A 27,527-nucleotide genomic window follows, 5' to 3' on the forward strand; every position below is an offset into this window, starting at 1 on the left:
TGCTTGCCTCTCTTTCGCTGCTGCTTCCTCTTTCGAGTCCCGGGGATCGGGGCCTGGTCCGAGGTAAGCATAACATCCAGAGCTGCTGACTCATTGAAGTAGAAATCTTCATCCAAATCGAGGTTAGTGACTGCTGTTCTGATGTCCAGAAGCTGTTTTCGGTCATAGGAAATGATGGCAGAAACATTATTTTACAAAAACAGTTAAGATCAGTGTAAAAAAACACACAAAATAATTGTCAGGAGCCCGTAAGATGGCAGCTATCCACTGTAGCGCCATCTTCACTCATCATCACTCACTAACTGTAAGTCGCTCTGGATAAGAGCGTCTGCTAAATGACTAAAATGTAAATGTAAATGTAAATCTTAGTTTTTTGTTTTGTTATCGGCAGCAGGTAGCCTAGTGGTTAGAGTGTTGAGCCAGTAACCGAAAGGTTGCTGGTTTGAGCACCCTAGCTGACAAGGTAAAAACTGTCGATGTGCTGTTAAGCAAGGCACTTCACCCTAATTTGCGCCAAGGGTGCCGTACTACTATGGCTGACCCTGTAAAACAACACATTTCACTGCACCTATCCGGTGTATGTGACAATTAAACATATTTAAATCAACTCTCCAGTAGGAGGTGTTGCCCAGCTTATTGTTTTTATAATGGATACAAATTCAACATATTTTATATAAGGTTTGTCTATTTTGAAAATTGGTTACAAATTATGACAATTCTGTTGTTGAAATTTCACCCTCAAAACAACAGTTGACTTTTTTTAAATCCAATGTATTTTCCACATAGATTTCAATACATTGACAAATTACGTTGAAACAACGTTGATTCAACCAGTTTGTGCCCAGTGGGATACTAATATCTGCACAATATGTGGTGATGATTATGCAATATAACCCTATGGTGTACAGGTGACACTGTAGATTCACAGCCTGGAGTAAATGTATGGCTATGAATCTGGACAGTTTGTAATGATTATATAATACACTGATTATTTGTTACATCAGAATAGCTTACATGTGATACTAGACTTGTACCGGTGTGTCCCCTCTCTGTCTATACTGTGTTTACACCTGCAGGGGTCAGGAAGAGACTGTCACCTGAGACACACACACACAGCACTCAGTCCCCTCAGTCTGTTCATCTGTCACCTGGCACCTGGCTGAGAGTCACCTGTACCTGTCCTGGCCACACCCAGACCCAGTCCACCCTGAGGGCATCAGAGTATTCCTCCTCACACTGACACAGCAGTACAAGTCAACCTGTACTGGTATACCTGATCACAGACACCATCATTCATTCACCCCTCAGAGACGCCATCCAAACACACACACACACGCACACAGTTACCTGTCCTGAACACCTGGCTGTATAACACACCTGGATCCCTTGTTTCTTTCTAAAGGCTCCTCTGCAGTACTGAAGAGAACCCTGGTCTGCCTGAGAACAAAGCCATCTCTCTGGGACCTAAAACACGCCACACTGGTAGCTGTCATCTCCTGGGTCTAACTCTTTAAGGCACACAGGCAGTCTCTACAACACAGGTGGGTTTCATATGTTTAAAAAGATACAATGCTGTGATACTGTTGTTGATCCTGTTAACTCTGTGACTGACTACTTTGGTCTCTTTCTGTTTGTGTTCAACTAGCTTTCATCACCAGGATGCACTGTTAGCACAATCATTTCACAGCGAGTGATTTTGAATGGCGGGAGAGGGAACAGAATGTAATAATATATGCATTTGAGAAGATCATTGAGTGTGTGTGTGAGTGTGAGTGTGTGTGTGTGTGTGTGTGTGTGTGTGTGTGTGTGTGTGTGTGTGTGTGTGTGTGTGTGTGTGTGTGTGTGTGTGTGTGTGAGAGAGCGGTAGGGAGATGTAAGCAGTGGCATAATTTATCTTCTCTTTATTACAGATTAAAATGGCATGCTTCACATTTGTCAAATTTATGATGGTCTTGTTCAACTTGCTTATCCTTGTGAGTATGTTTCCCTTTTGATTGCATATATGCACATGGTGGGGGGGAGTATTTGCATTTGTTAATTTATTGCATGGAATCTTTATGAGTCAAGTGTGAATGAAACTCTGTCTCTCTCTCTCTCTCTCTCTCTCTCTCTCTCTCTCTCTCTCTCTCTCTCTCTCTCTCTCTCTCTCTCTCTCTCTCTCTCTCTCTCTCTCTCTCTCTCTCTCTCTCTCTCTCTCCTCCCTCTCCCTCGCTCTCTCTGTCTCTCTCTCTCACTTTCTCACACATAGCAGTTCTCATGTCATTAACTTTAAACTCTCTAATTTTGCTACCTACGTTTTGCGCCTAGCATTTATAACTAATGACGTTTGTGAAATGGAGGGGGACTTTGGCGTTGGTAAGCTGAATTTTCATTACACCTGGCTTCTCCTGTTTAAATGATCATTCAAGTGAAAGTCCTTTTCTACTGGGTTTTCATTAGTGCCTGAGCCAAGTTATTTAATAAACCCACACCATACATTATGATACACTATCATGTCATGATAAAGTCATGTTATGCATGCTTATTTGGATCTGGGAAGAACAGTTAGATGCAGTCTTTTGACAAGGTCATAATGCTCCATCACAGTGCCTGGTCACACCATTTGACTTATTCCACATTTTGTTGTGTTACAGCCTGAATTTAAAATAGATTACATAGAGATTGTGTGCCACTGATCTACACACATTACCCCATAACGTCAAAGTGGAATTTTGTTTGTAGAATTTTATTTAAATGAAAACAAAATGAAAAGCTGAAATGTCTTTAGTCAATAAGTATTCAACCCCTTTGTTATGGCAAGCCTAAATAAGATTCAGGAGTAAAAATGTGCTTAACAAATTGCTTTGTAAATTGCATGGACTCATTCCGTGTTCAGTAATGGTGGTTAAAATGATTTTTCAATGACTACCCCATCTCTGAACCCAACACATACAATTATCTGTAAGATCCCTCAATCGAGTAGTGCATTTCAAGCACAGATTCAACCACAAAGACTAGGGAAGTTTTCCAATGCCTTTCAAAGAAGGCACCAATTGATAGATGGGTAAAAAATAGATAAAGCAGATCCTGAATATCCCTTTGAGCATTGTGAAGTTATTAATTAGGCTTTGGATGGTGTATCAAAACACCCAGTCACTACAAAGATACAGGCGTCCTTCCTAACTCAGTTGCCGGAGAGCAAGGAAATTGCTCAGGGATTTCACCATGAGGCCAATGGTGATTTTAAAACAGTTACAGAGTTTAATGGTTGTGATATGAGAAAACTGAGCATGGATCAACAACATTGTAGTTACTCCACAATACTAACCTAAATGACAGAGTGAAAAGAAGGAAGCCTGCACAGAATACACATTTTCCAAAACATGCATCCTGTTTGCAACAACAAGGCACTTAAGTAATACTGCAAAAAAAAAAGGCAAATAAATGAACTTTTTGTCCTGAATACAAAGCGTTATGTTTGGGGCAAATCCAACACAACACATCACTTAGTAAAACTGCATATTTTCAAGCATGGTGGTGGCTGTACCATGTTATGGGTATGCTTGTCATCGGCTAGGACTAGGGAGTTTTTCAGGATAAAAACAAATGAAATACACCTATAAGCAAAGGCAAAATCCTAGGGGAAAACCTGGTTCAGTCTGCTTTCCAACAGACACTGGGAGACAAATTCACGTTTCAGCAGGACAATAACCTAAAACACCAGGCCAAATCTACACTGAAGTTGCTTACTAAGACGACATTAAATTTTCCTGAGTGGCCTAACTACAGTTTCAACCTACAGAACCAGTCAAAAGTTTGGACACACCTACTCATTCCAGGGTTTTTCTTTATTTTTACTATTTTCTACATTGTAGAATAATAGTGAAGACATCAAAACTATGAAATAACATGTAGTAACCCAAAGAGTGTTAAACAAATCAAAATATATTTTATATTTGAGATTCTTCAAAGTTGCCACCCATTGCCTTGATGACAGCTTTGCACACTCTTGGCATTCTCTCAACCAGCTTCACCTGGAATGCTTTTCCAACAGTCTTGAAGGAGTTCCCACAAATGGTGAGCACTTGTTGGCTGCTTTTCCTTCACTCTGTGGTCCAACTCATCCCAAACCATCTCAATTGGGTTGAGGTCAGGTGATTGTGGAAGCCAGGTCATCTGATGTAGCACTGCATTACTCTCCTTCTTGGTCAAATAGCCATTACACAGCCTGGAGGTGTGTTGGCTCATTGTCCTGTTGAAAAACAAATGATAGTCCCACTAAGTGCAAACCAGATGGGATGGCGTGCCTTGCTGGTTAAGTGTGCCTTGAATTCTAAATAAATCACCACAGTGTCACCAGCAAAGCACCACCACACCATCACACCTCCTCCTCCATGCTTCACGGTAGGAACCACACATGCAGAGATCATCCGTTCACGTACTCTGCGTCTCACAAAGACAGCAGTTGAAACCAAAAATCTCAAATTTGGACTCATCAGACCAAAGGACAGATTTCCACCGGTCTAATGTTCATTGCTCATGTTTCTTGGCCCAAGCAAGTCTCTTCTTATTATTGGTGTCCTTTAGTAGTGGTTTCTTTGCAGCAATTCGACCATGAAGGCCTGATTCACACAGTCTCCTCTGAACAGTTGATGTTGAGATGTGTCTGTTACTTGAACTCTGTGAAGCATTTATTTGGGCTGCAATTTCTGAGGCTGGTAATGAACTTATCCTCTGCAGCAGAGGTAACTCTGGGTCTTCCTTTCCTGTGACAGTCCTCATGAGAGCCAGTTTCATCATAGCGCAAATAGTTTTTTCGACTGCACTTGAAGAAACTTACAAAGTTCTTGAAATTTTCCGGATTAACTGACATTCATGTCTTAAAGTAATGATGGACTGTCGTTTCTCTTTGCTTATTTGAGCTGTTCTTGCCATAATATGGACTTGGTCTTTTACCAAATAGGGCTATCATCTGTATACCCCCCTTCATTTACATTTACATTTTTCATTTACGTCATTTAGCAGACGCTCTTATCCAGAGCGACTTACAAATTGGACCCTTCCTTGTCACAACACAACTGATTGGCTCAAACGCATTAAGAAGGAAATAAATTCCACAAATTAACTTTTAAGAAGGAACACCTGTTAATTGAAATGCATTCCAGGTGACTACCTCATGAAGCTGGTTGAGAGAACGCCAAGAGTGTGCAAAGCTGTCATCAAGTCAAAGGTTGGCTACTTTGAAGAATCTCAAATATAAAATATATTTTGATTTGTTTAACACTTTTTTGGTTACTACAGTTTTGATGTCTTCACTATTATTCTACAATGTAGAAAATAGTAAAAATAAAGAAAAACCCTTGAATGAGTAGGTGTGTCCAAACATTTGACTGGTACTGTACATCGGCTTGAAAATCTATGACAAGACTTGAAAATGGCTGTCTAGCAATGACCAACAACCAACTTGACAAAGCTTGAATAATTTCTTAAAGAATAAATGGGCAAATATTGTACAATCCAAGTGTGCAAAGGTCTTAGAGACTTAACTAAAAAGACACACAGCTGTGATCACCACCAAAGGTGCTTCTACAAAGTATTGACTCAGCGGTGTGATTACTTATCTAAATTAGATTTTTCTGTATTTCATTTTCAAAAATGTCTAAAAACATGTTTTCACTTTGTCATTATGTTTGTAGAATATATATTGAATCCATTTTGAATTCAGGGTATAACACAATGAAATGTGGAATAAGTCAATGGGTATGAATACTTTTCTGAAGACACTGTATTTACATTAAAGTCACCATTGGCCTCATGGTGAAATCCCTGAGTGGTTTCCTTCCTCTCCGGCAACGGCCTTAGGAAGGACGTCTGTATCTTTGTAGTGACTGGGTGTATTGATACACCATGCAAAGTGTAATTAATAACTTCACCATGGTCAAAGGGATATTCAATGGTCAACCCATCTACCAACAGGTGCCCTTCTTTGCGAGGCATTGGAAAACCTCCCTAGTCTTTGTAGTTGAATCTGTGTTTTAAATTCACTGCTCGACTGAGGGACCTTACAGATAATTGTATGTGTGGGGTACAGAGATGAGGTAGTCATTCAAAAATCATGTTAAACACTTTTACTGCAGAGTGAGGCCATGCAACTTATTATGTGACTTGTTAAGCACATTTTTACTCCTGAACTTATTTAGACTTCCCATAACAAAGGGGTTAAATACTTATTGATTCAAGACATTTCAGCTTTTAATTTTTAATTAATGTATTTAAAAAATCCAAAACATTATTCCACCTTGACATTATGGTGTATTGTGTATAGGCCAGTGACACAAAATCTCAGTTGAATTTATTTTAAATTCAGGCTGTAACACAACAAAATGTGGAAAGATTCAAGTGGTGTGAATACATCCTGAAGGCACTGTAAAATCAGTACGTATAAATATCATAACACCAATCTACCATTCTTCAGAAACAAATCAAATTCTCAACAAAGCATGGGACTGGAAATCTGTCCACTTTTATTTGGAGGTTATCTGTAGAACCTTATCTCAGTTTAAGGACCAAATCAGGTTATTCAGTTCTTCTCAGAGGACAAAGAGAAATTTTCTCAGCTGATGTCTCTCTCATTCTGCCGTCTCAAAGAGGAGGAAATTCCCTTTCTAATGGGTGGGACAGCCTTCCCTTCCGCCGGTGCCCTATATATATTTTCATTTATTCATCCATCCATTCATTCACTCCTCCCCCTCTCCAGAGGCCTATATGGCTCTGTTCAGGAGTCTCCTATTCAATCCCTCCAACCCTAATATCTTTAATTTGGCCCCTCCATATAGTACTCTACTATTCCATTTACCCAGTTGACCTCCAGTCCTAACCTGATTTCCATGTGATCTATGACAGGTCTCGTCCTGTCTGACAGGGCATCCTCGGCAGGTGGCATTCCATCTACCGCATTAGCCCGCAAAAAAATTAAAGAGAAAGCCACCCACAATTAGATCAGGCAGAGGGGAAATGCTGCCAGACAAGGAGTTAGGGGGAATATGGTTGTCGTATCACATTTACCGAGCAGGGTCCTCATCACTGAGAACAGGTGGAGGGTGAGGAAAAGACAAGATACCCCGAGGAGAAAGGAGGAGGGGAGGAGGAGAGGAGAGGAAGAGAGGGGGAGATTATTCTCATGTGGAAGGCATCTGGGCTGATGGGGAGGATGGTGGCAGGCAGACAGACTGGCAGGCCTTGTTTCATGTGCAGCTGACAGAAAGAAGAAGGCTCTGATTGGAGATGACAGACAATACCAAGTTTCCAATGCTTTCTGTTCTGTGGGGAGGAGAGAAGGAATAGGATAGTCTGACATCCACCCACTCTCTCACTGATCTGACCGAGAGAGAGAGAGAGAGAGAGAGAGAGAGAGAGAGAGAGAGAGAGAGAGAGAGAGAGAGAGAGAGAGAGAGAGAGAGAGAGAGAGAGAGAGAGATCCAAAGGCAAAACAAAACATTAGATCTGTCAGACCAGGCGTTTTGTATATACAGTGTCTTCAGAAAGTATTCACACCTCTTGAATTTTTCCCACATTGTGTTGTGTTCCAGTCTGAATTTAAAATTGATTGAATTGAGATGTATTGTCACTGGCCTACACGCAATACCCCATCATTTCAAAGTGAAATAATGTTTTTAGAAATGTTTAAAAATTAATCAAAAATGAAAAGCTGAAATGTCTTGAGTCAATAAGTATTCAACCCCTTTGTTATGGCAAGCCTAAATAAGTAAAAAGAGTACAATTTTTCTTAACAAGTCACATAATAAGTTATACGGACTCACTCTGTGTGCAGTAATAGTGTTTAACATGATTTTTGAATGACTACCTCATCTCTGTACCCCTTCACATACAGTTATCTGTAAGGTCCCTCAGTCGAGCAGTGAATTTCAAACACAGATTCAACAACAAAGACCAGGGAGGTTTTCCAATGCCTCACAAAGAAGGGCACCTATTGGTAGATGGGTAAAAATAAAACAAGCAGACATTGAATATCCCTTTGAGCATGGTGAAGTTATTCATGACACTTTCATCAGGACAATAACCTAAAACACAAGGCCAAATCTACACTGGATTTGCTTACCAAGAAGACAGTGAATGTTCCCGAGTGGCTGAGTTACAGTTTGGACTTAAATCTACTTGAAAATCTATGGCAAGACCTGAAAATGGTTGTCTAGCAATGATCAACAACCAATTTGATAGAGCTTAAAGACTTTTGAAAAGAATATTGGGTAAATGTTGCGCTATCCAGGTGTGGAAAGCTCTTAGAGACTTACCCATAAAGACTCACAGCTGTCATCGCTGCCAAAGGTCCTTCTACAAAGTACTGACTGAGGGGTGTAAATACTTATGTTAATGAGATATTTCTGTATTTCGTTTTCCAAAAAAATGTCTACAATGTTTTCACTTTGTCATTATGGGGTATTTTGTGTAGATCCATTTAGAATGTAGGCTGTAACACAACAAAATGTGTCAATAAGTCAAGGGGTATGAATACTTTCTGAAGGCACTGTATATGCTTACAATTAAAATATATTACCCCACATCTCCCTTATGAAGTAAATAATCATTGCATTATGTGAATCAATGTGTGAAGTAGGTATCTAAATCTAAAAATAACATTTGTTTAAAGCTAGACCAGAGTTCCCGATTAGGCCTAAAGAAATAGAGTTGGTTCTCCAGCAGTGCTTCCAATACCCCTATGACATCATCAGGCAGAGCCGAGTAGAAATATAACATTCTCCTCCTGGCCAATCAGACAATAGATAGATAAGTCCTGACGATCCCTCCATTTAAGTGATAATGCCCGAGATGCCGGTGTTTGGAGCATATATTGGCACGGGTGTTGTTATGCCCGAGACAAAGTCGAGGGCCGGCAAACCGTGCCAATATATCCTCCAAACATCGGCTTCGAGGGCATTATCACTTTTATACAACGGGTTAACAACATATTCAAATAATGATTGACATATTTTCATAAACGTTATTTTTATTAATTTATTCATACTATTTCATCCTTCCACAATATATAGTCCCGACACAAATCTAGGGTTGCTGGAGACGCGATCCAGTCGTTCAGTCTTTTTGTTCTGTATTTCGTTCTAAATGTTCCATTGCCATACTGGCTGGCAACGTTCTTATCCCTTGCTTGCTAGCTAGCCAACTATGACAAACTTACAGTCACATCAAAAAGTGCAGCCAGAATAACAGCAAAGTAGCTGTATTTGCATTTGTTTAAACTGTTTTCTAGTGACATTTATTTAAGATACATCCATAACAATGAGCTAATGAGGCGCGATTTCGCCTACCATAGAAAATGTGCTCACTTGTCAGGACACTGTTGTTCAGAGGAGCTAGCCAACAACACAGCTACAGTAACACAATCACTTCAAACTGAAGCTGGAAAGACTGCAAATTAGCTGCGTTTCATTTTACCTTTTTTCAATATACCTTTTTTTGTATATATCCATAAAAATTATGCCAGCTGATTCATGATTTCGACTGGCTGAGAAAAGCTGCCTGCCTGTCTGTCTCGTCCCAACTCCCACACGTTCATTACTATGGGACAGCTGGAGATCGAATTTCAATATTGAAACAATGTTGCAAATGTCTGAGAGACAGCCCACAACAAAATGTTAGTCTAAAAGAAATGTGAGATCATGTCTAGATGCTTTTTATAGTGGAAATAAAGTTTATAAATTGCCTGGCTGGGCTGATAATAATATAATATGCCATTTAGCAGACGCTTTTATCCAAAGCGACTTACAGTCATGCGTGCATACATTTTTTTTGTGTATGGGTGGTCCCGGGGATCGAACCCACTACCTTGGCGTTACAAGCACCGTGCTCTACCAGCTGAGCTACAGAGGACCACACTGATGAGACATGTGGATTGCGCAGTCAGATGGAACAGAGTAAATAGGCATTTTAACTTCATAGATTTAGCCGGTGGCAATTTGTGGAATAGACACGGCTGGAATGCGCTCTTAACCAATCAGCATTCAGGATTAGACCCACCCGTTGTATAATACATTATAATCCAGCTATAATTCCATGGTTTACTTCTGCATTTCACAGAGAGAACAGGGTAGTGCGCCCCAGGTTTTCTTTATCCAGCAGTGCAAGAGGATCACTAAATGATCCCTGCCTATTAAGCTGTCTGGTATAAGTAGAGAGAGAAAAGGGGTCATGGGGAAAGGGCAGAGTTTCCTTTAGAAAAGGTAACAAGAGGCCAAGTCCTTTTTGGCTGGTGTATAATGGAAGCCTCGGGCTGACAAAATAAATGCATCTTCCTCTCTCCCTGACCCCCTCTTAACCTTTTACTGCAGTGGGCTAAATCGAGGTCACACAGAGTGATTCTTGGTAGTCTTAAATAAATCTACTTTGAAACAAAAGTATACACCTCACACACATTGTTATGGTCTTAAAAAAAGAAGACACCTGTACAATGTCAGATATAGAGTTCCCAGGCGTGCATTATAGATTCTCATTGTTACTTAATTAAGGGGAAATGAGATATGCTCATGGTAATTTATTGTGGTGTTTTTTTTAGCATTAATCATAATTAATTAAATACCTAGATAATGTATATAAACGCAACATAAAAATAAATAAAAATATAAACGCAACATATAAAGTGTTGGTCCCATGTTTCATGAGCTGAAATAAAATATCCCAGAAATGTTCCATATGCACAAAAAGCTTATTTCTCTAAAATGTTGTTTATATCCCAGTTAGTGAGAATTTCTTCCAAGATAATCCATCCACCTAACAGGTGTGGTATATCAAGAAGCTGATTAAACAGCATGATCATTACACAGGTGCACCTTGTGCTTGGGACAAAAAAAACACCACTCTAAAAAGTGCAGTTTTGTCACACAACACAATGCCACAGATGTCTCAAGTTTTGAGAGAGAATGTAATTGGCTTGCTGACTGCAGGAATATCCACCAGAGCTGTTGCCAGAGATTTTAATGTTAATTTCTCTACCATAAGCCGCCTCCAACGTTGTTTTAGAGAATTTGGCAGTACGTCCAACCGGCCTCAAAACCACAGACTGTGTGTAACCACGTCAGCCCAGGACCCCCACATCCAGCTTCTTCACCTGCGGGATCGTCTGACACCAGCCACCCGGACAGCTGATGAAACGGAGGAGTATTTCTGTCTGTAAGAAAGCCCCTTTGTGGGGAAAACTAATTCTGATTGGCCTGCCTCCCCAGTAACTTAGTAAAATCATTGCGTTTATATTTTTTGTTCAGTAAACATCACAGAAGACTGAAATATAACAAAACTGTTTGACATAGAAACACAAGATTTTCGTTGTAAAAAATAAAAAATAAATTAATAATTAATAAAAAAACTATGAAAAATATTAACAACATTCCACCCATGAGGCCAAAGGGGGCGCTTTTGGTCATTGACACCAGGAAAGAGCTACACAGCAGGGGGGATGATGTGGTGTCATACAGAGGTATTGGTAGTATTGGGTAGTGATGGACGACTAACCTACAATACACTTATTACCTCAAGAAAGAGCTGTTGACCCAGCAAATAAGACCCAGCAAATAAAGTGTCTGTTTTAGTTCAGTTTTAGGCCCTAGAAATAGCCTTCCAAACTTTGGTCCACAGAGGAAACTTCTCTTGAGAATGTTATCAATTGTATAGAGTGAGAAAACTAGGCTTAAACTATAAACAGTTTCCTAGTTACCAAACTTTTCTGACCACAACATGCAGTCAAGATGGCATCCCTCTTCCTGACACACCCACTTCCTATTTAACTCAAACCAGGAAGTGACTATGGGTGTGGCTAGGGAGTGACCAGGGCGGCGCCCACAGCCTATACACATCTCAAGGAACCTTGTGGGTTGCAAGTGTCTTTGTGTGTATTGACTATCCTGTATGTGTGTATCCTGTGTGTGTGTGTGTGTGTGTGTGTTTGTTTCCAGCTGGTGGGTCTGACCCTGCTGGGCGGGGGGATTTGGGTGAGTGTGGATGGGGGTTCGTTCCTCCAGGTGCTGGCTCCCTTCTCCACCCACGACATGCAGTCTGTCAAGGTGGGCTTCTTCTGCATCGCTATTGGAGGAGTTCTGGTTCTACTGTGTGTTGTGGGCTGCTGTGGAGCCCACAATGAGAGCAAGTGTCTGCTACTACTGGTAGGTACAGTCCAGAATACAGGCCAAATGCTGAACACAGCCAATTAACTTACACTAACTGTTAACCTGAACACAGCCAATTAACTTACACTAACTGTTAACCTGAACACAGCCAATTAACTTACACTAACTGTTAACCTGAACACAGCCAATTAACTTACTCTAACTGTTAACCTGAACACAGCCAATTAACTTACACTAACTGTTAACCTGAACACAGCCAATTAATTTACACTAACTGCTATGCTGGACACAGCCAATGAACTTACTCTAACTGCTATACTCACAATTGTGATCTAACTCAACTACAAAACCATAAGGTACATTATTCACAATATCTACAGTATAACATTCATGACCGTACAATAGACCTTACATACCCACTTCTCTACACTCCCAATTCATCTATCTACACAGTTCACAAAACAAGCTACCACATCCATGATGGACTATCTTTCTCCAGTGTAGTCCTGAAGAAGGTGTGTTAATGTTCATTAACAATGTGGCTAACTACCCCCAGAGTCCATTTCATGAATAATGAGTAGCACAGCTAGGACATTTCCCCCATAAGCACCATCACATACTAAGTCGTTCATTACTCAGACTGATAGAGCTGCACGGAGTCTAACGGTAGTAGTCCATATAGGATACATTACTGTTCCCAGCTCACAGCCAGGAGAAGATGCTTATCGGTTGTTTCAGTGTTCACATTAAACCACTTCCCTGTTCTCCTTTGTCTAATCAACGGTTAGCCTTTACAATAACATGACAGGACAAAGGCTGATTACGAAGCCCTGAGGAGTGCAGGAGTTGTGTTGTGGTTGGATAGGGGTTGTTTAGTTGTTGTGGTTGGATAGGGGTTGTTTAGTTGTTGTGGTTGGATAGGGGTTGTTTAGTTGTTGTGGTTGGATAGTTTTTGTTGTTGTTGTTGTGGTTGGATAGGGGTTGTTTAATTGTTGTGGTTGGATAGGGGTTGCTTAGCTGTTGTGGTTGGATAGGGGTTGTTTAGCTGTTGTGGTTGGATAGGGGTTGTTTAATTGTTGTGGTTGGATAGGGTTGTTTAGTTGTTATGGTTGGATAGGGGTTGTTTAATTGTTGTGGTTGGATAGTTTTTTTTTAGCTATTGTGGTTGGATAGGGGTTGTTTAGTTGTTGTGGTTGGATAGGGGTTGTTTAATTGTTGTGGTTGGATAGGGGTTGTTTAGCTGTTGTGGTTAGATAGGGGTTGCTTAATTGTTGTTGTGGTTGGATAGGAGTTGTTCAGTTATTTGTAGTTGTATTTATAATGGATCCCCATTAGCTGCTGCCAAGGTAGCAGCTACTCTTCCTGGGGTCCAGCAAAATTTAGGCAGTTATAAAACATATTAAGTGTGTGTCCTCAGGCCCCTACTCTACTACCACATCTCTACAACACAAAATCCATGTGTATGTGTGTGTATAGTGCGTATGTTATCATGTGTTTGTATGCATGTGTCTGTGCCTATGTTTGTGTTGCTTCACAGTCCCTGTTGCTTCACAGTCCTCAGTTGTTGTGGTTGGATAGGGGTTGTTTAGTTTTTGTGGTTGGATAGGGGTTGTTTAGTTTTTGTGGTTGGATAGGGGTTGTTTAGTTGTTGTGGTTGGATAGGGGTTGTTTAGTTGTTGTGGTTGGATAGGGGTTGTTTAGTTGTTGTGGTTGTATTGTATTTGTGTGTTGTGTGTTGTGGTGTGGTGGTTGTGTTGTGGTTGTGTTGAAGTTGCAGTCAGCTACTCTAGTCTAAAGCCAAGTCCTTGTTCTTTGTCTTGTTCTTCTAAGTTTTTCTCCATCATCCTGATTATTTTCATCGCTGAAGCGGCAGCCGGAGCCGTGGCCCTCACCTACTCTTCAGTTGTAAGTCTCCCTCTCTCTCTCCACCTCTGACTCGAACCTCCCTCCCTCCCTCTCTCTTTCTCTCTCTCTTTGTATCATCTCTCCTTATGTCTCTCTCTCCCTCCCCCCTCCTCTCTCTCTCGCTCCAGCTTTCACTACCCTTCTCGATTTTATCTCCATGTATATGTTCCCTCATACCCCGGCCATCATTGAATTACTGGGCTTTATGTCCACTTCAGTACATTCGGCCCTTTAATGACTCCAAGATTGCCTGGGGCTGTGTGCGACGCCTCTCACTTTGAGCAATTTATTACTCTGGAATATTGAAGTTAAAGCATTTTATATGCAAAACAGACTATTTACATATATAGGTCCCCCTCCCGCTCTTTCTCCTTCCTGTTCAGTGCAATATACAGTAAAACACTAGCAGGACACCCCGTCCTTACGGACGGTAAATCATTGGAAATGAATCATTTTATTTAATGCAATTCTCTCCTCCTACAAATCAAAAATGTGTTTATCTGTTCAGCGTTTTGGTCTCTGGATATACCAATATTCTCAACTCCGGAGCATTTAAAAAAAAACTCCCATAGGCCTATTTCCTGTGGGATCATGGCCCTTGCTTTCTCTTTAAAATTCAATGTTGGCCCCATGTTATCTATATATATTTTTAAAAAACAGTATAGGAGGGCTCCTGTAACGATCCCGGCAGTCTGAGTCGGGTCCTGTCTGTGGACTAGTTTTTCTGTTCGTGATCTCCAGTTTCCCGAGGGTTCGGGAACGCTCCGGGGAGCTCTCTTGATTTCCGCACCTGCATCCCATCAGCAATCTGCACACCTGGTCCTGATCATCACCCTTCTTAGGCTCTGGCCTAACATCCATTCCCTGCCGGATCGTTAGCCATGAACAGTAGGTTTACCAGAGTATCAGTCTTAGAGCCTAGCGTTAGTTTTGTTGTTTTTGCACCTTGTTGGTTTGTTGCTTACTTACCCCCGTTTTGTTCCATCTGCAGTCACCCGTCCGGAACCTTCATCCAACCTCTGCCTGGTGGTCGGCGGCTGCCGACCCAGGATGGGATCAACCACTGCACCCCCAACAACTAATCAACGCCGCCCGCTCTGTTCCCTGGATTATTCAGCATCACTCTTGAAGTTGTAAATAAACACTCACCTTCGTTTCAACTTACCTTGTCCTGGTCTGCTTCTGGGTTCTGGCTTAGCAACTCGTGACAGAACGATCCGGCCAGTAATGAACCCAGCGGACCTGGACTCTGTTCGCCATGCCATTACCCAGCAGGAGAAGATGTTGGGCCATCATAGCACGGTACTACAGGAGATCGCGTTGTCAGTTCGGAACCTTTCTACCGGTCTGACGGAGGTCCAGAACCAACGCAAGTGTCCGGTGGAGGATCCACTACCGGTTTCACCCATCTCGCCTGCCGCTTCTGAAGCTGTGTCCTTCCGTGAGCCCAAGGTTCCGACGCCGGAGAAATATGAGGGGGAGCTGGGAAGATGCCGTTCCTTCCTTATGCAGTGTGGATTAGTGTTCGATCTACAGCCCTACTCTTATGCCACAGACAAGGCTAGGATAGCCTTTGTGATTGAGTTGCTGCGTGGTCGAGCGCTGGAGTGGGCTTCAGCCGTTTGGGAACGACAGGATCCCTCGCATGGCTTCATACCATGGGTTCACGGCCGAGATGAGGAAGCTCTTCGACCATTCCGTCCGAGGAGGGACGCAGCTAGGCGCCTGTTTTCGCTTCGCCAAGGAACTCGCAGCGTGGCCGACTTCGTGATCGAGTTCAAGACGTTGGCTGTGGAGAGTGGGTGGAATGAGGAGGCTCTGCAAGCGGCCTTTTACCAGGGTCTGTCGGAGCAGCTCAAGGATGAGTTGATCTCCTATCCGGAGCCTAGTGACCTGGACAGCTTGGTAGCCTTGTCTATTCGGGTGGATAATCGAGTCCGAGAGCGAAGGAGGGAGAAGCAATGGGTTCCGTCCAACCGATCAGCTTCTCAGGTTCCAGTCGGGTTCGTCAAACTGCGCGGCTCGCTAAAGTTGGGAGGACTTTTAGCGAGCCAGTTTCGACCTCTCAATACCTCTGTCAGACCCGTTTCCGGCTACCCTTATGAACAGGAATCAGAGCTTAGCGATTAACGCTTTTATCGATTCAGGTGCCGATGGAAGCTTTCTAGATGCCGAGTTGGTGGAACAGCTGGGGCTTTCCAAGGAGCAATTGCCGGAAGCCATTGAAGCTACCACTCTGGACGGCAGTAGTCTGGCACGTATCACGATGAGGACTGAACCGGTTAAGATGCGGTTGTCGGGGAATCATTCTGAGATGATTTCATTCTTCATTCTGCCGTCTTCCCATGTTCCTCTGGTCCTTGGATACCCCTGGCTGAAGGAACACAATCCCACGTTCGATTGGGTGACGGGCAAGGTAACGAGTTGGAGCCTTGATTGTCATGCTAACTGTCTCAAGACTGCCTGCCCCCATTCGGTTCCCAGTCAGGTGATTGAGGCTAAACCCCCAGATTTGTCCCTGGTTCCCGAGACATATCACGATTTGGGGGAAGTTTTCAGTAAGCAGAAGGCTCTGTCACTCCCTCCCCCACCGACCATATGATTGTGCCATCAACCTGTTCCCTGGAGCTGTCTACCCCAAGGGAAGGTTATACAGTATCTCCCGACCTGAACGTGAGGCTTTGGAGACCTACATCAAGGAGTCCCTAGCTGCTGGTCTCGTTCGTCCCTCGTCATCACCCCTGGGGCAGGATTCTTCTTTGTGGGTAAGAAGGATGGCTCTCTTCGACCGTGTATTGATTATCGGGGGTTGAATGACATCACGGTCAAGAACAAGTATCCCCTGCCCTTGATGAGTTCTGCCTTCGACTCCTTACAGGGTGCTACGGTGTTCACCAAGCTAGACCTACGCAATGCGTATCACATGGTCCCGGATCAGAGAGGGGGACGAGTGGTTGACGGGTTTCAATACACCGATGGGTCACTTCGAGTATCAGGTGATGCCGTTTGGACTGACCAATGCTCCAGCGGTATTCCAGAGTATGGTGAACGACGTCCTGAGAGATATGATCGGTCTCTTTGTGTTTGTTTACCTGGATGACATTCTGATCTTCTCGAAGGAACCTTCCGACCACGTCCAGCATGTCCGGCAGGTTCTGCAGCGATTGTTGGAGAATCGCCTGTTCGTGAAGGCCGAGAAGTGCGAGTTTCACGCCCACACGACATCCTTTCTCGGGTACATCATCTCCAGGGGAGAGATTAGGATGGACCAGGAGAAGGTTAGAGCGGTTCTGGAATGGGCCCAGCCCGGTGCGAGATTGCAGCTCCAGAGATTTTTGGGGTTTGCGAATTTCTACCGCAGATTCATCCGGGATTACAGCCGTGTGGCCGCTCCGTTAACTGCCTTGACTTCCAGTATCAGGACCTTCAAGTGGAATCCGGAGGCGGATCGAGCGTTTCTGGATTTGAAGAGGCGATTCACCAACGCACCGATTCTCTCTCAACCGGACACGGCCCGTCAGTTCAGTCGTTGAAGTGGACCGCGTCTGATGTGGGAGTTGGCGCCATCCTGTCGCAGCGATGCTCCACGGACAGTAAACTCCATCCCTGCGCCTACTACTCTCGTCGCCTTTCGCCTGCGGAGAGGAATTACGATGTGGGTAACCGGGAGCTTCTCGCGGTGAAACTTGCCTTGGAGGAGTGGCGCCACTGGTTGGAGGCGGAGCAACCGTTTATTGTCTGGACTGACCACAAGAATCTTGCTTACGTGCAATCGGCTAAACGTCTCAACTCCCGTCAGGCCAGGTGGGCGTTGTTTTTCGGACGATTCAAGTTTTCCCTGACGTTCCGACCTGGATCTAAGAACGGCAAGGCGGACGCCTTGTCCCGGATGTTCTCCAAGACGGAGGAGAGTGGGTCCAAGACCGAGACAATTCTCCCCCGGAACTGCGTCGTGGGAGCAGTTATGTGGAAGATTGAGGAGGAGGTGCTGGCGGCCCTTCGGACTCAGCCCGGTCCCGATAACGGTCCACCCGGTCGGTTGTTTGTGCCTGAGTCGGTTCGTCCTGCTGTCCTCAAATGGTCCCACGCCAGCAAGATGGCTTGTCACCCTGGCGTGGCTCGGACAATGGCGTTTCTTCGCAGACGTTTTTGGTGGCCTGCCATGGCCGAGGATACTCGGGGGTTTTGTTGCTGCCTGTCCAGTGTGTGCGCAGAATAAGAGTACCAATCGGCCCAGCTCTGGACTACTTCACCCCCTTCCTATTCCCCGGCGACCATGGTCGCATCTGGCCCTGGACTTCGTCACTGGGTTGCCCGCTTCTGAGGGGAACACGGTCGTTCTGACTATCGTGGACAGATTCAGCAAGTTCGCCCACTTTGTGCCAATTGCCAAGCTTCCCTCTGCCTCGGAGACGTCCGAGATCCTGGTTAGGGAGGTTTTCAGGGTCCACGGTTTGCCCAGTGATATCGTTTCCGACCGTGGCCCTCAGTTTACCTCTGCTGTCTGGAAGTCCTTCTGTTTGGCCATTGGAGCTACAGTCAGTCTCACATCTGGTTTTCACCCCCAATCCAATGGTCAGGCGGAGAGAGCCAACCAGAAGATGGAATCCACGCTACGCTGCCTGGTCTCTTCCAACCCCACCTCCTGGGTCTCTCAGTTGCCTTGGGTTGAGTATGCCCACAATACTCTCCCTACATCTGCCACTGGGATGTCTCCCTTCCAGTGCCTGTATGGCTACCAACCTCCCCTGTTCCCTTCTCAGGAGAAGGAGCTCTCAGTGCCTTCTGTTCAGGCCCATATTCGTCGTTGCCACCGGACCTGGCATCGGGCCAGAAAGGCACTCCTTAGAGTTTCGGACCGGTATCAGCTCCAGGCGAATCGTCGCCGGATCCCCGCTCCCACCTATACCATCGGAGATAGGGTCTGGTTGGCCACACGGGATCTTCCGTTACGGACTGAGTCTAGGAAGTTGTTACCGAAGTTCATTGGTCCGTTTGTGGTGGAGAAGGTGATCAATCCAGTGGCAGTTCGACTCAAACTACCGAGGACGCTCAGAGTCCATCCCACCTTTCATGTCTCCTGCCTCAAGCCTGTTTTCCTCAGTCCTCTGTTGCCTCCTCCGCCTCCTCCTCCTCCTCCTCGGATGATCGGAGGTGGTCCTGCCTACACGGTGCGACGCATCATGGATTCCAGACGGCGGGGCCGGGGTTTCCAGTATCTCGTGGACTGGGAGGGGTATGGTCCTGAAGAGAGGAGTTGGATTCCGCGGCGACAGATCCTAGATGCTGACCTCATCCGTGACTTCTACCGCCTCCATCCTGGCGCTCCGGGAGTCCGCCCGGTGGCGTTCGTCGGGGGGGGTACTGTAACGATCCCGGCAGTCTGAGTCGGGTCCTGTCTGTGGACTAGTTTTTCTGTTCGTGATCTCCAGTTTCCCGAGGGTTCGGGAACGCTCCGGGGAGCTCTCTTGATTTCCGCACCTGCATCCCATCAGCAATCTGCACACCTGGTCCTGATCATCACCCTTCTTAGGCTCTGGCCTAACATCCATTCCCTGCCGGATCGTTAGCCATGAACAGTAGGTTTACCAGAGTATCAGTCTTAGAGCCTAGCGTTAGTTTTGTTGTTTTTGCACCTTGTTGGTTTGTTGCTTACTTACCCCCGTTTTGTTCCATCTGCAGTCACCCGTCCGGAACCTTCATCCAACCTCTGCCTGGTGGTCGGCGGCTGCCGACCCAGGATGGGATCAACCACTGCACCCCCAACAACTAATCAACGCCGCCCGCTCTGTTCCCTGGATTATTCAGCATCACTCTTGAAGTTGTAAATAAACACTCACCTTCGTTTCAACTTACCTTGTCCTGGTCTGCTTCTGGGTTCTGGCTTAGCAACTCGTGACAGCTCCAGACTTAAGAAATAAGTTGTTTCATCTAACATGTCCAAGCAGGAATGCAAGATAAAGATATTTTGATGCGCAATACCTAAACCAGTGATTGGCATGAATTTTGAGTTGACAATTAGGCTATTGATGCTATAATTGTACTGTCAAATTAGGGCTCCAGAAGTGTAATTTCCACCACTCCAATGTCTACCAGCTCACATTTGTTGCCAATGTGCCAGTGCTTATTTGACTTGTTATATACCTTGTTTTATTTGACAACATTATTTGAAAGGATTTGAGGGTTAGTTTAAGAGTTGGGGAAAACAGGACAGCGGGTCATCATGAGATGCTGTTGAAGATTTTACACATGGGCCCGTCAGACTGTAAGCACAGCAGCGCAGATGATACTGTACTGTGTGGGTTGCTGCATGTTGCAAAATGAATACTACTATTGTGTTGCATAATTGCCATGGTAATTTGGAATGTCCAGTCAATGAGCATTATGGGTATAGGCCTAGTCATTCTACCAATACAAAATTGGCCTACAAACGCTTACATCAAGTGCTTTATGACAGCATCATTATTTACTTTCAGAGGTGAATGTATCAAACCAGTTGCCGTGATACGTTTTTTGTTGTTGTGCACTCTCCTCAAACAATAGCATGGTATTTTTTCACTGTAATAGCTACTGTAAATTGGATAGTGAAGTTAGATTAACAAGAATTTAACCTTTCTGCCCATATAAGACATGTCTTTAGTCCTGGAAAGTTTGCTGTTACTTACAACAGTCATGCTAATCACATTAGCGCACGTTAGCTCAACCGTCCCGTATATGGGACACCGATCCCGTAGAGGTTAACCACACTGCTAACCTTAACCACACTGCTAACCTTAACCTTTACCTTAACCACACTGCTAACCTAACCCTAACCTCAACCAAACTGCTAACCTTAACCTAACCCTAACCTCAACCAAACTGCTAACCTTAACCTAACCCTAACCTCAACCAAACTGCTAACCTTAACCTAACCCTAACCTCAACCAAACTGCTAACCTTAACCTAACCCTAACCTTAACCAAACTGCTAACCTCAACCAAACTGCTAACCTTAACCTAACCCTAACCTCAACCAAACTGCTAACCTTAACCTAACCCTAACCAAACTGCTAACCTTAACCTAACCTCAACCAAACTGCTAACCTTAACCTAACCCTAACCTTAACCAAACTGCTAACCTCAACCAAACTGCTAACCTTAACCTAACCCTAACCTCAACCAAACTGCTAACCCTTGCCTAACCTTCAACCCTAACCAAACTGCTAGCCTTAGCCTAGCCTAACCTCAACCACACTGCTAACCTTAACCTAACCCTAACCTTAACCACACTGCTAACCTTAACCTAACCCTAACCTTAACCAAACTGCTAACCTTAAACTAACCCTAACCTCAACCAAACTGCTAACCTTAACCTAACCTGGCCTAACCCAAACTGCTAACCTTAACCTAGCCCTCAACCCTAACCTAACCAAACTGCTACCTTAACCTAACCCTAACCTCAACCAAACTGCTAACCTTAACCTGACCTGGCAACCAACCAAACTGCTAACCTTAACCTAACCCTAACCTCAACCAAACTGCTAACCTTAACCTAACCCTAACCTCAACCAAACTGCTAACCTTAACCTAACCCTAACCTTAACCACACTGCTAACCTTAACCTAACCCTAACCTTAACCAAACTGCTAACCTTAACCTAACCCTAACCTCAACCAAACTGCTAACCTTAACCTAACCCTAACCTTAACCACATTGCTAACCTTAACCTAACCCTAACCAAACTGCTAACCTTAACCTAACCCTAACCTCAACCAAACTGCTAACCTTAACCTAACCCTAACCTTAACCACACTGCTAACCTTAACCTAACCCTAACCTTAACCAAACTGCTAACCTTAACCTAACCCTAACCTTAACCACACTGCTAACCTTAACCTAACCCTAACCTCAACCAAACTGCTAACCTTAACCTAACCCTAATGTGTGTGTATGTTGGTGGGTTTTTGTCTAGGACCAGAAGAGATCGTAGGTGTGCATTATAGATTCTCATTGTTACTTAATTAGATATGCATATAGTCAATCTATTGTGCTGTTTTTTTTAGCGTTAATCCTATTAATTCATTACCTAGACAAAGAACACTACCATTTCGATAATGTATATGGCATTCTCCGAGCAGCTGCCCATCTCTGGCTTTTGATGACACAGTATCATTGCAATAATTAATATGGATTGGGTAGTAATATACATAGGCATCTATGAACATAATAACTCTCAGAAATATACCCCTGCAGACAATGAAATGGGCAATAAATATAGGGTGTTGATCTATTTCCTACTACTTTATCTACCACATCAATCTCTCTTTCCCCATCAGGCCTATGCCCTAATCTAACCAAAAAGCCATGACCCGATGGAATCTGAATAACCCAGATTTAATAACCAATTTTAGGGAGCGTTATACAAGCGTTATATGGCTGGTTTATAGTTCTTCTAAAAGGCATTCAGAGGTGACACGTGAGCATATATGATGCAAAAATGTAAAACAACACTGCAAGTTACTGCAGGGCCTTAATAACAGATCGATTATGACAGAGAGGTGGTTGTTTCTGTCGGTAAGAGCTACTCTGCTATAGGGCTTCCTCTGTTTGTTACCATTAAATAATGTCAGATAATTAACACTTTTTCAGGATTTATATTTATATAGATAAAATATATATATATATATATACATATATATATATAGTATATATATATATATACATATATATATATATCAGTATTTTTCTATCAATAACACACAATGGCATATAGCCTAATATCCTCCACAACTCTCCTCTCCTTGCACAGTTTAGTTGATACAGCAGGTACTTTATCCCCTCCTGGCTCAGAGGCGTGTTTGTTGGTTATGCCTTTTTCCTGTCCACAGTGGATGTGTGAGTGTATGTGTGTGTGTGTGTGTGTGTGGGTGTGTGTGGGTGTGGGTGTATGTGTATGTGTATGTGTATGTGTGTGTGTGTGTGTGTGTGTGTGTGTGTGTGTGTGTGTGTGTGTGTGCGTGCGTTCGTGTGTGTGAGGGAATGCAGTGTAGCGAGGGGCACGCAGGGCAGGTAACCAGGCAGGCAGAGTGACAATGATGAATTAGCTAGCTGGTAATAACCCCTCTGATCTGAGCCTCTCTTCCCACTTCTTGGGGGGCACTTTTAATTGTAGCATGTCTCCACGTCCCCTCAGGCTACTCTCCCCTGCACCCTGATAACACACACACACCCTCCCTCCCCTGAGTCTTTGTGTGACTGTACGCCAAGGGCTTATTAATCAAAATGGAAAAAACAGGGACTGACTGAGCGGAAGGAGGTAGGGAGGGAGGTAGAGAGAGGGAGGGAGGTAGAGAGAGGGAGGGAGGTAGAGAGTGGGAGGGAGGTAGAGAGAAGGAGGGAGGGAGGTAGAGATTGGGAGGGAGGTAGAGAGAGGGGGGAGCTGAAAGAAAGCCAGCCTGTATGTCATATAGGAATTCACTCTGGCATGAACGTATTCCTTTGTATTATATTGATATGTTCTCTCTGCATGAAATAAATATGGTGTGAAACACAATGGGAAAAGTGTCCTGACCGAACAAGCAGGGGCATCAATATATATGTAAATGTGGCCACTTACAATCACAAAGGAGAAAATTGAGAAAAATGTCCCAGTCATCTTTTCAGGTGCAGGCTATGGGTTTTATTTCCCAGGTGTTTTGTTTGGTTCAGATAGACATTTATTTCATTATTGATGCATAGGTGACTGCCTGAGCTGTACCCTCTAAGCCTGTAAAAACCGCCTATATATTGTGTGTTCGTTCAGTGGCTTGTGTGTGTGTGTGTGTGTGTGTGTGTAGTGGTCGTTGATCTTAGGAACTTAGTGGCCCTATTTGCTACAGTGCATGTACATGCACCCAGGGATTTTCATGTGTATGTGTGTGTATGGTCTCCAGGCCGAGGGGATCCTTAAAGCATGGGCCACCCCTGTCTTGAAGAACCAGTATGGCAGCAATCTGGTGGTCACCAAGATCTGGAACAACACCATGACAGAGGTATGGCTCGAGTTACCACTACTTCACTATTTCTCCGCTATCCAGGAGCAAGACAGGTGCCATTGTTCATAGACAATGGTGAGCCTGAACTATCCAAATCCATGGCTAGCCCTCCTGAGTCCTGACTAACCCTATCTGCGTTATTTAGTCCCATACGGTATGGGCCATAACTGCTGAGTTTGCCATACACTATCTATCACATGTCAATCACATTCTACCCTGTAAGAGTTTAGAATTGTAATGACATGGCTTTTACTCTTTGTATTCTAAAGCTTCTGTATTGTGCCTTACCGTCAATAGTGTTTTCAGTTGCATACAATTCTACATTTCTGCCATTGTTCAGCTCTCCTTATTATGCTTGATTAATGCAAAGACCTTGACTTGTGAAACTCTCTCTCTGCTAAATGAGTATGTCAATACATCATGTAACTCTCTAGGACCATGACCACAATATTTAAGAAGCCTACAGGCTAGAAATTACAGAGGAATAAAAATCAATATCCTAAGTAGAATGCCAAAGAAAAGCTGTTTGTAACATAACCGTCCATGTCGTGTTGCTTTTTATTGAATGCTAAATCAATAACTAAATGAAATGCCTTTATTTTGGTGAACACTTGCCAGTGTGCTAGTCCATCTCCAACGCATTGTTGTTAGCATGCCACTCAAGTGAAATTCTCAAAGCCTGTTACAAGGAAATGCTGAGAGAACGCTACAACATCGCAAATTGTCTCTCTTTCTCTCCGTGTCCTTGAAGCTGAACTGCTGTGGCTTCACCAACTACACAGACTTTACGGATTCGTACTACTCTGAGCAGAGCGAGGGCAGCTACCCACCCAGCTGCTGCCAGCTAGACACTGCCCCCTGCAGCCAGCAGCAGGCATTGCTCAATGCTGTTCAGGTGAGACCACACCTGCCAATGAATGATAAAAGTTATATGTTTTATGAGCGGTGCATGACCCTTATGGCGACATTAGTTCTAAGTGGTTTTAATGGGCTTTCTCCATTCTGATGGTTTTATACTCAACCAAACGAGGACAAAACTGACAGAGAAGTAGTCTGATTTGTAGAACTTTTGTATTTATTTCATCACTGTTTCAAAATATTGTTACAGACGGTATCGTAAACATTTATACGGGTATATATGGATCCATACCAGTATACGTTAAAATACAACACATCGCCCTGCCCTACCCTATATAGAGCACTAATTTTGATCAGGTCCAATAAGGCTCTGGTCAAAAGTAGTGCACTATATAAGAAATAGGGTGTCATTTATATACCCGTATTCTATTCTATAATATTCTACTGTATCTTAGTCCATGCCGCTCTGTCATTGCTTGTCCATATATGTATATATTCTTACATTTCATTCCTTACTTAGATTTGTGTGTATTGGGTATATGTTCTGAAATTGTTAGATATGACTTGTTAGATATTACTGCACTGTCGGAGCTAGAAGCACAAGCATTTCTCTACACCCGCAATAACATCTGCTAAACACGTGTATGTGACAAATAAAATTTGATTTGATTTGATTTGGGATGCATTCCATAGACTTAATAGGGTGAGACGCCCACAGAGTGACATTGTTTCCCACAGGAACAACCATAAGTCTCCTTGTTTACACTCAAATGTATTATAAACTAAACATCTTCAACAACCTTCACTTGATCTAGAGAAAAACAGGTGCAACCTTTGCATCTGGTGCAAATGTGTAACAAATCTGACCCATTGCCTTTAATGACCTTGTGTTTTAAAACCACTTAGACGTGTACAACAATTGTTATATAAATAATTCATGTTCTGTACACTTTCCTCTCCAGGGCTGTTTTGAACAGCTGTTGGAGGCCCTTCAGAAGAACGCCAACATCATAGGTGGAATAGCTATTGGAATCGGAGGGTTGGAGGTAAAATCAACACATCATAACTGATCCCGTGTGGCTCAGTTGGTAGAGCATGGCACTGCCAACACCAGGGTTGTGGGTTCGATTCCCACGGGGGAACAGTATGAAAAATGTATGCTCTCACTACTGTAAGTCGCTCTGGTTAAGAGTGTCTGTAATTGTGTATTGTTCAGTGCAGGAGTACAACCCAGTACCGTGTCTATCAACCTTTAGTCGCAGGATGAGTAAAAGCCATTGATTTGCATGTACTGAACATCCCATGGCGACAGACATGACATTTTATGGCTTTGAGGAATCTGGTCTAAAATCTGATCATGTCATCATAAAGTGACTCACGCACATTCACAAGCAGGCAGGAAGAGGAGATAGGGTAGGTTCAGGTAGGAACCGTACGGACCAGGGCTAGGGAGTTTTTCCTGTTATGGTCCAGTCATATGTGGCTCTGGTTAGGTCATTGTGTCAGGAATAACTCCTGGCCATAATGACAGCTAGTGTTTGATACAGGGGCTGTTACAGTGCCTTCAGAAAGTATTCATACCCCTTGACATATTTCATATTTTGTTGTGTTACAGCCTGAATTCAAATGTTTGTTTTATTTTTTTAAATTTAAAAACATAATTCCACTTTGACATTTATAGGGTATTGTGTGTAGGCCAGTGACACAAAATCTCAATTCAGGCTGTAACACCACAAAACGTGAATACTTTCTGAAGGCACTGTACTTGTAATGAAAGCCATGTCAATGTAGTTCTAATGTAGATAATCCTAACACAAGTTTCTCTCTCCTAGGTGGCATCCATGGTGTTATCCATGTACCTGTACTGTTACCTGGACAACAATGTCAGCTGAGACTTTTTGTTGTAGATACAATATGTTACTATACAGTTGAAGTCGGAAGTTTACATACACTTAGGTTGGAGTAATTAAAACTCGTTTTTCAACCACTCCACACATTTCTTGTTAACAAACTATAGTTTTGGCAAGTCGGTTAGGACATCTACTTTGTGCATGACACAAGTAATTTTTCCAACAATTGTTTACAGACAGATTATTTCACTTATAATTCACTGTATGGCAAAATGGCTTAAGGACAACAAAGTCAAGGTATTGGAGTGGCCATCACAAAGCCCTGACCTCAATCCTATAGAACATTTGTGGGCAGAACTGAAAAAGCGTGTGCGAGCAAGGAGGTCTACAAACCTGACTCAGTTACACCAGCTCTGTCAGGAGGAATGGGCCAAAATTCACTAAACTTATTGTGGGAAGCTTGTGGAAGGCTACCCGAAACGTTTGATCCAAGCTAAACAATTTAAAGGCAATGCTACAAAATACTAATTGAGTGTATGTAAACTTCTGACCCACTGGGAATGTGATGAAAGAAATAAAAGCTGAAGCAAATCATTCTCTCCACTATTATTCTGACATTTCACATTCTTAAAATAAAGTGGTGATCCTAACTGACCTAAAACAGGGAATTTTTACAAGGATTAAATGTCAGGAATTGTGAAAAGCTGAGTTTAAATGTATTTGGCTAAGGTGTATGTAAACTTCCGACTTCAACTGTATATTGTAAAGGTT

At 43.4% G+C, this 27,527-nt stretch overlaps 1 protein-coding gene across 1 annotated transcript; it reads left to right on the forward strand.

The window, feature by feature from the left end:
• The first annotated feature begins 1,912 nt into the window (after positions 1-1,912).
• LOC121532848 (tetraspanin-1) lies at positions 1,913-26,847 on the forward strand. The gene is made up of 7 exons (XM_041838641.1): positions 1,913-1,973; positions 11,961-12,167; positions 13,962-14,036; positions 23,947-24,045; positions 24,800-24,943; positions 25,869-25,952; positions 26,739-26,847. The coding sequence occupies exons 1-7, from the start codon at positions 1,917-1,919 to the stop codon at positions 26,796-26,798; spliced, it is 726 nt and encodes a 241-aa protein (XP_041694575.1). The 5' UTR covers positions 1,913-1,916; the 3' UTR covers positions 26,799-26,847.
• The last annotated feature ends 680 nt before the right edge of the window (positions 26,848-27,527 follow it).

Source organism: Coregonus clupeaformis, chromosome 20, assembly GCF_020615455.1.
Source record: "Coregonus clupeaformis isolate EN_2021a chromosome 20, ASM2061545v1, whole genome shotgun sequence".
NCBI lineage: Eukaryota > Metazoa > Chordata > Actinopteri > Salmoniformes > Salmonidae > Coregonus > Coregonus clupeaformis.

Coding starts and splice junctions, on each gene's coding strand:
- LOC121532848 (XM_041838641.1), top strand. CDS start 1,917: ATGGCATGCTTCACATTTGTCAAATTTATGATGGTCTTGTTCAACTTG. Junction 1,974..11,960: donor TGTTCAACTTGCTTATCCTT/GTGAGTATGTTT, acceptor GTTTGTTTCCAG/CTGGTGGGTCTGACCCTGCT. Junction 24,944..25,868: donor CATTGCTCAATGCTGTTCAG/GTGAGACCACAC, acceptor TTTCCTCTCCAG/GGCTGTTTTGAACAGCTGTT.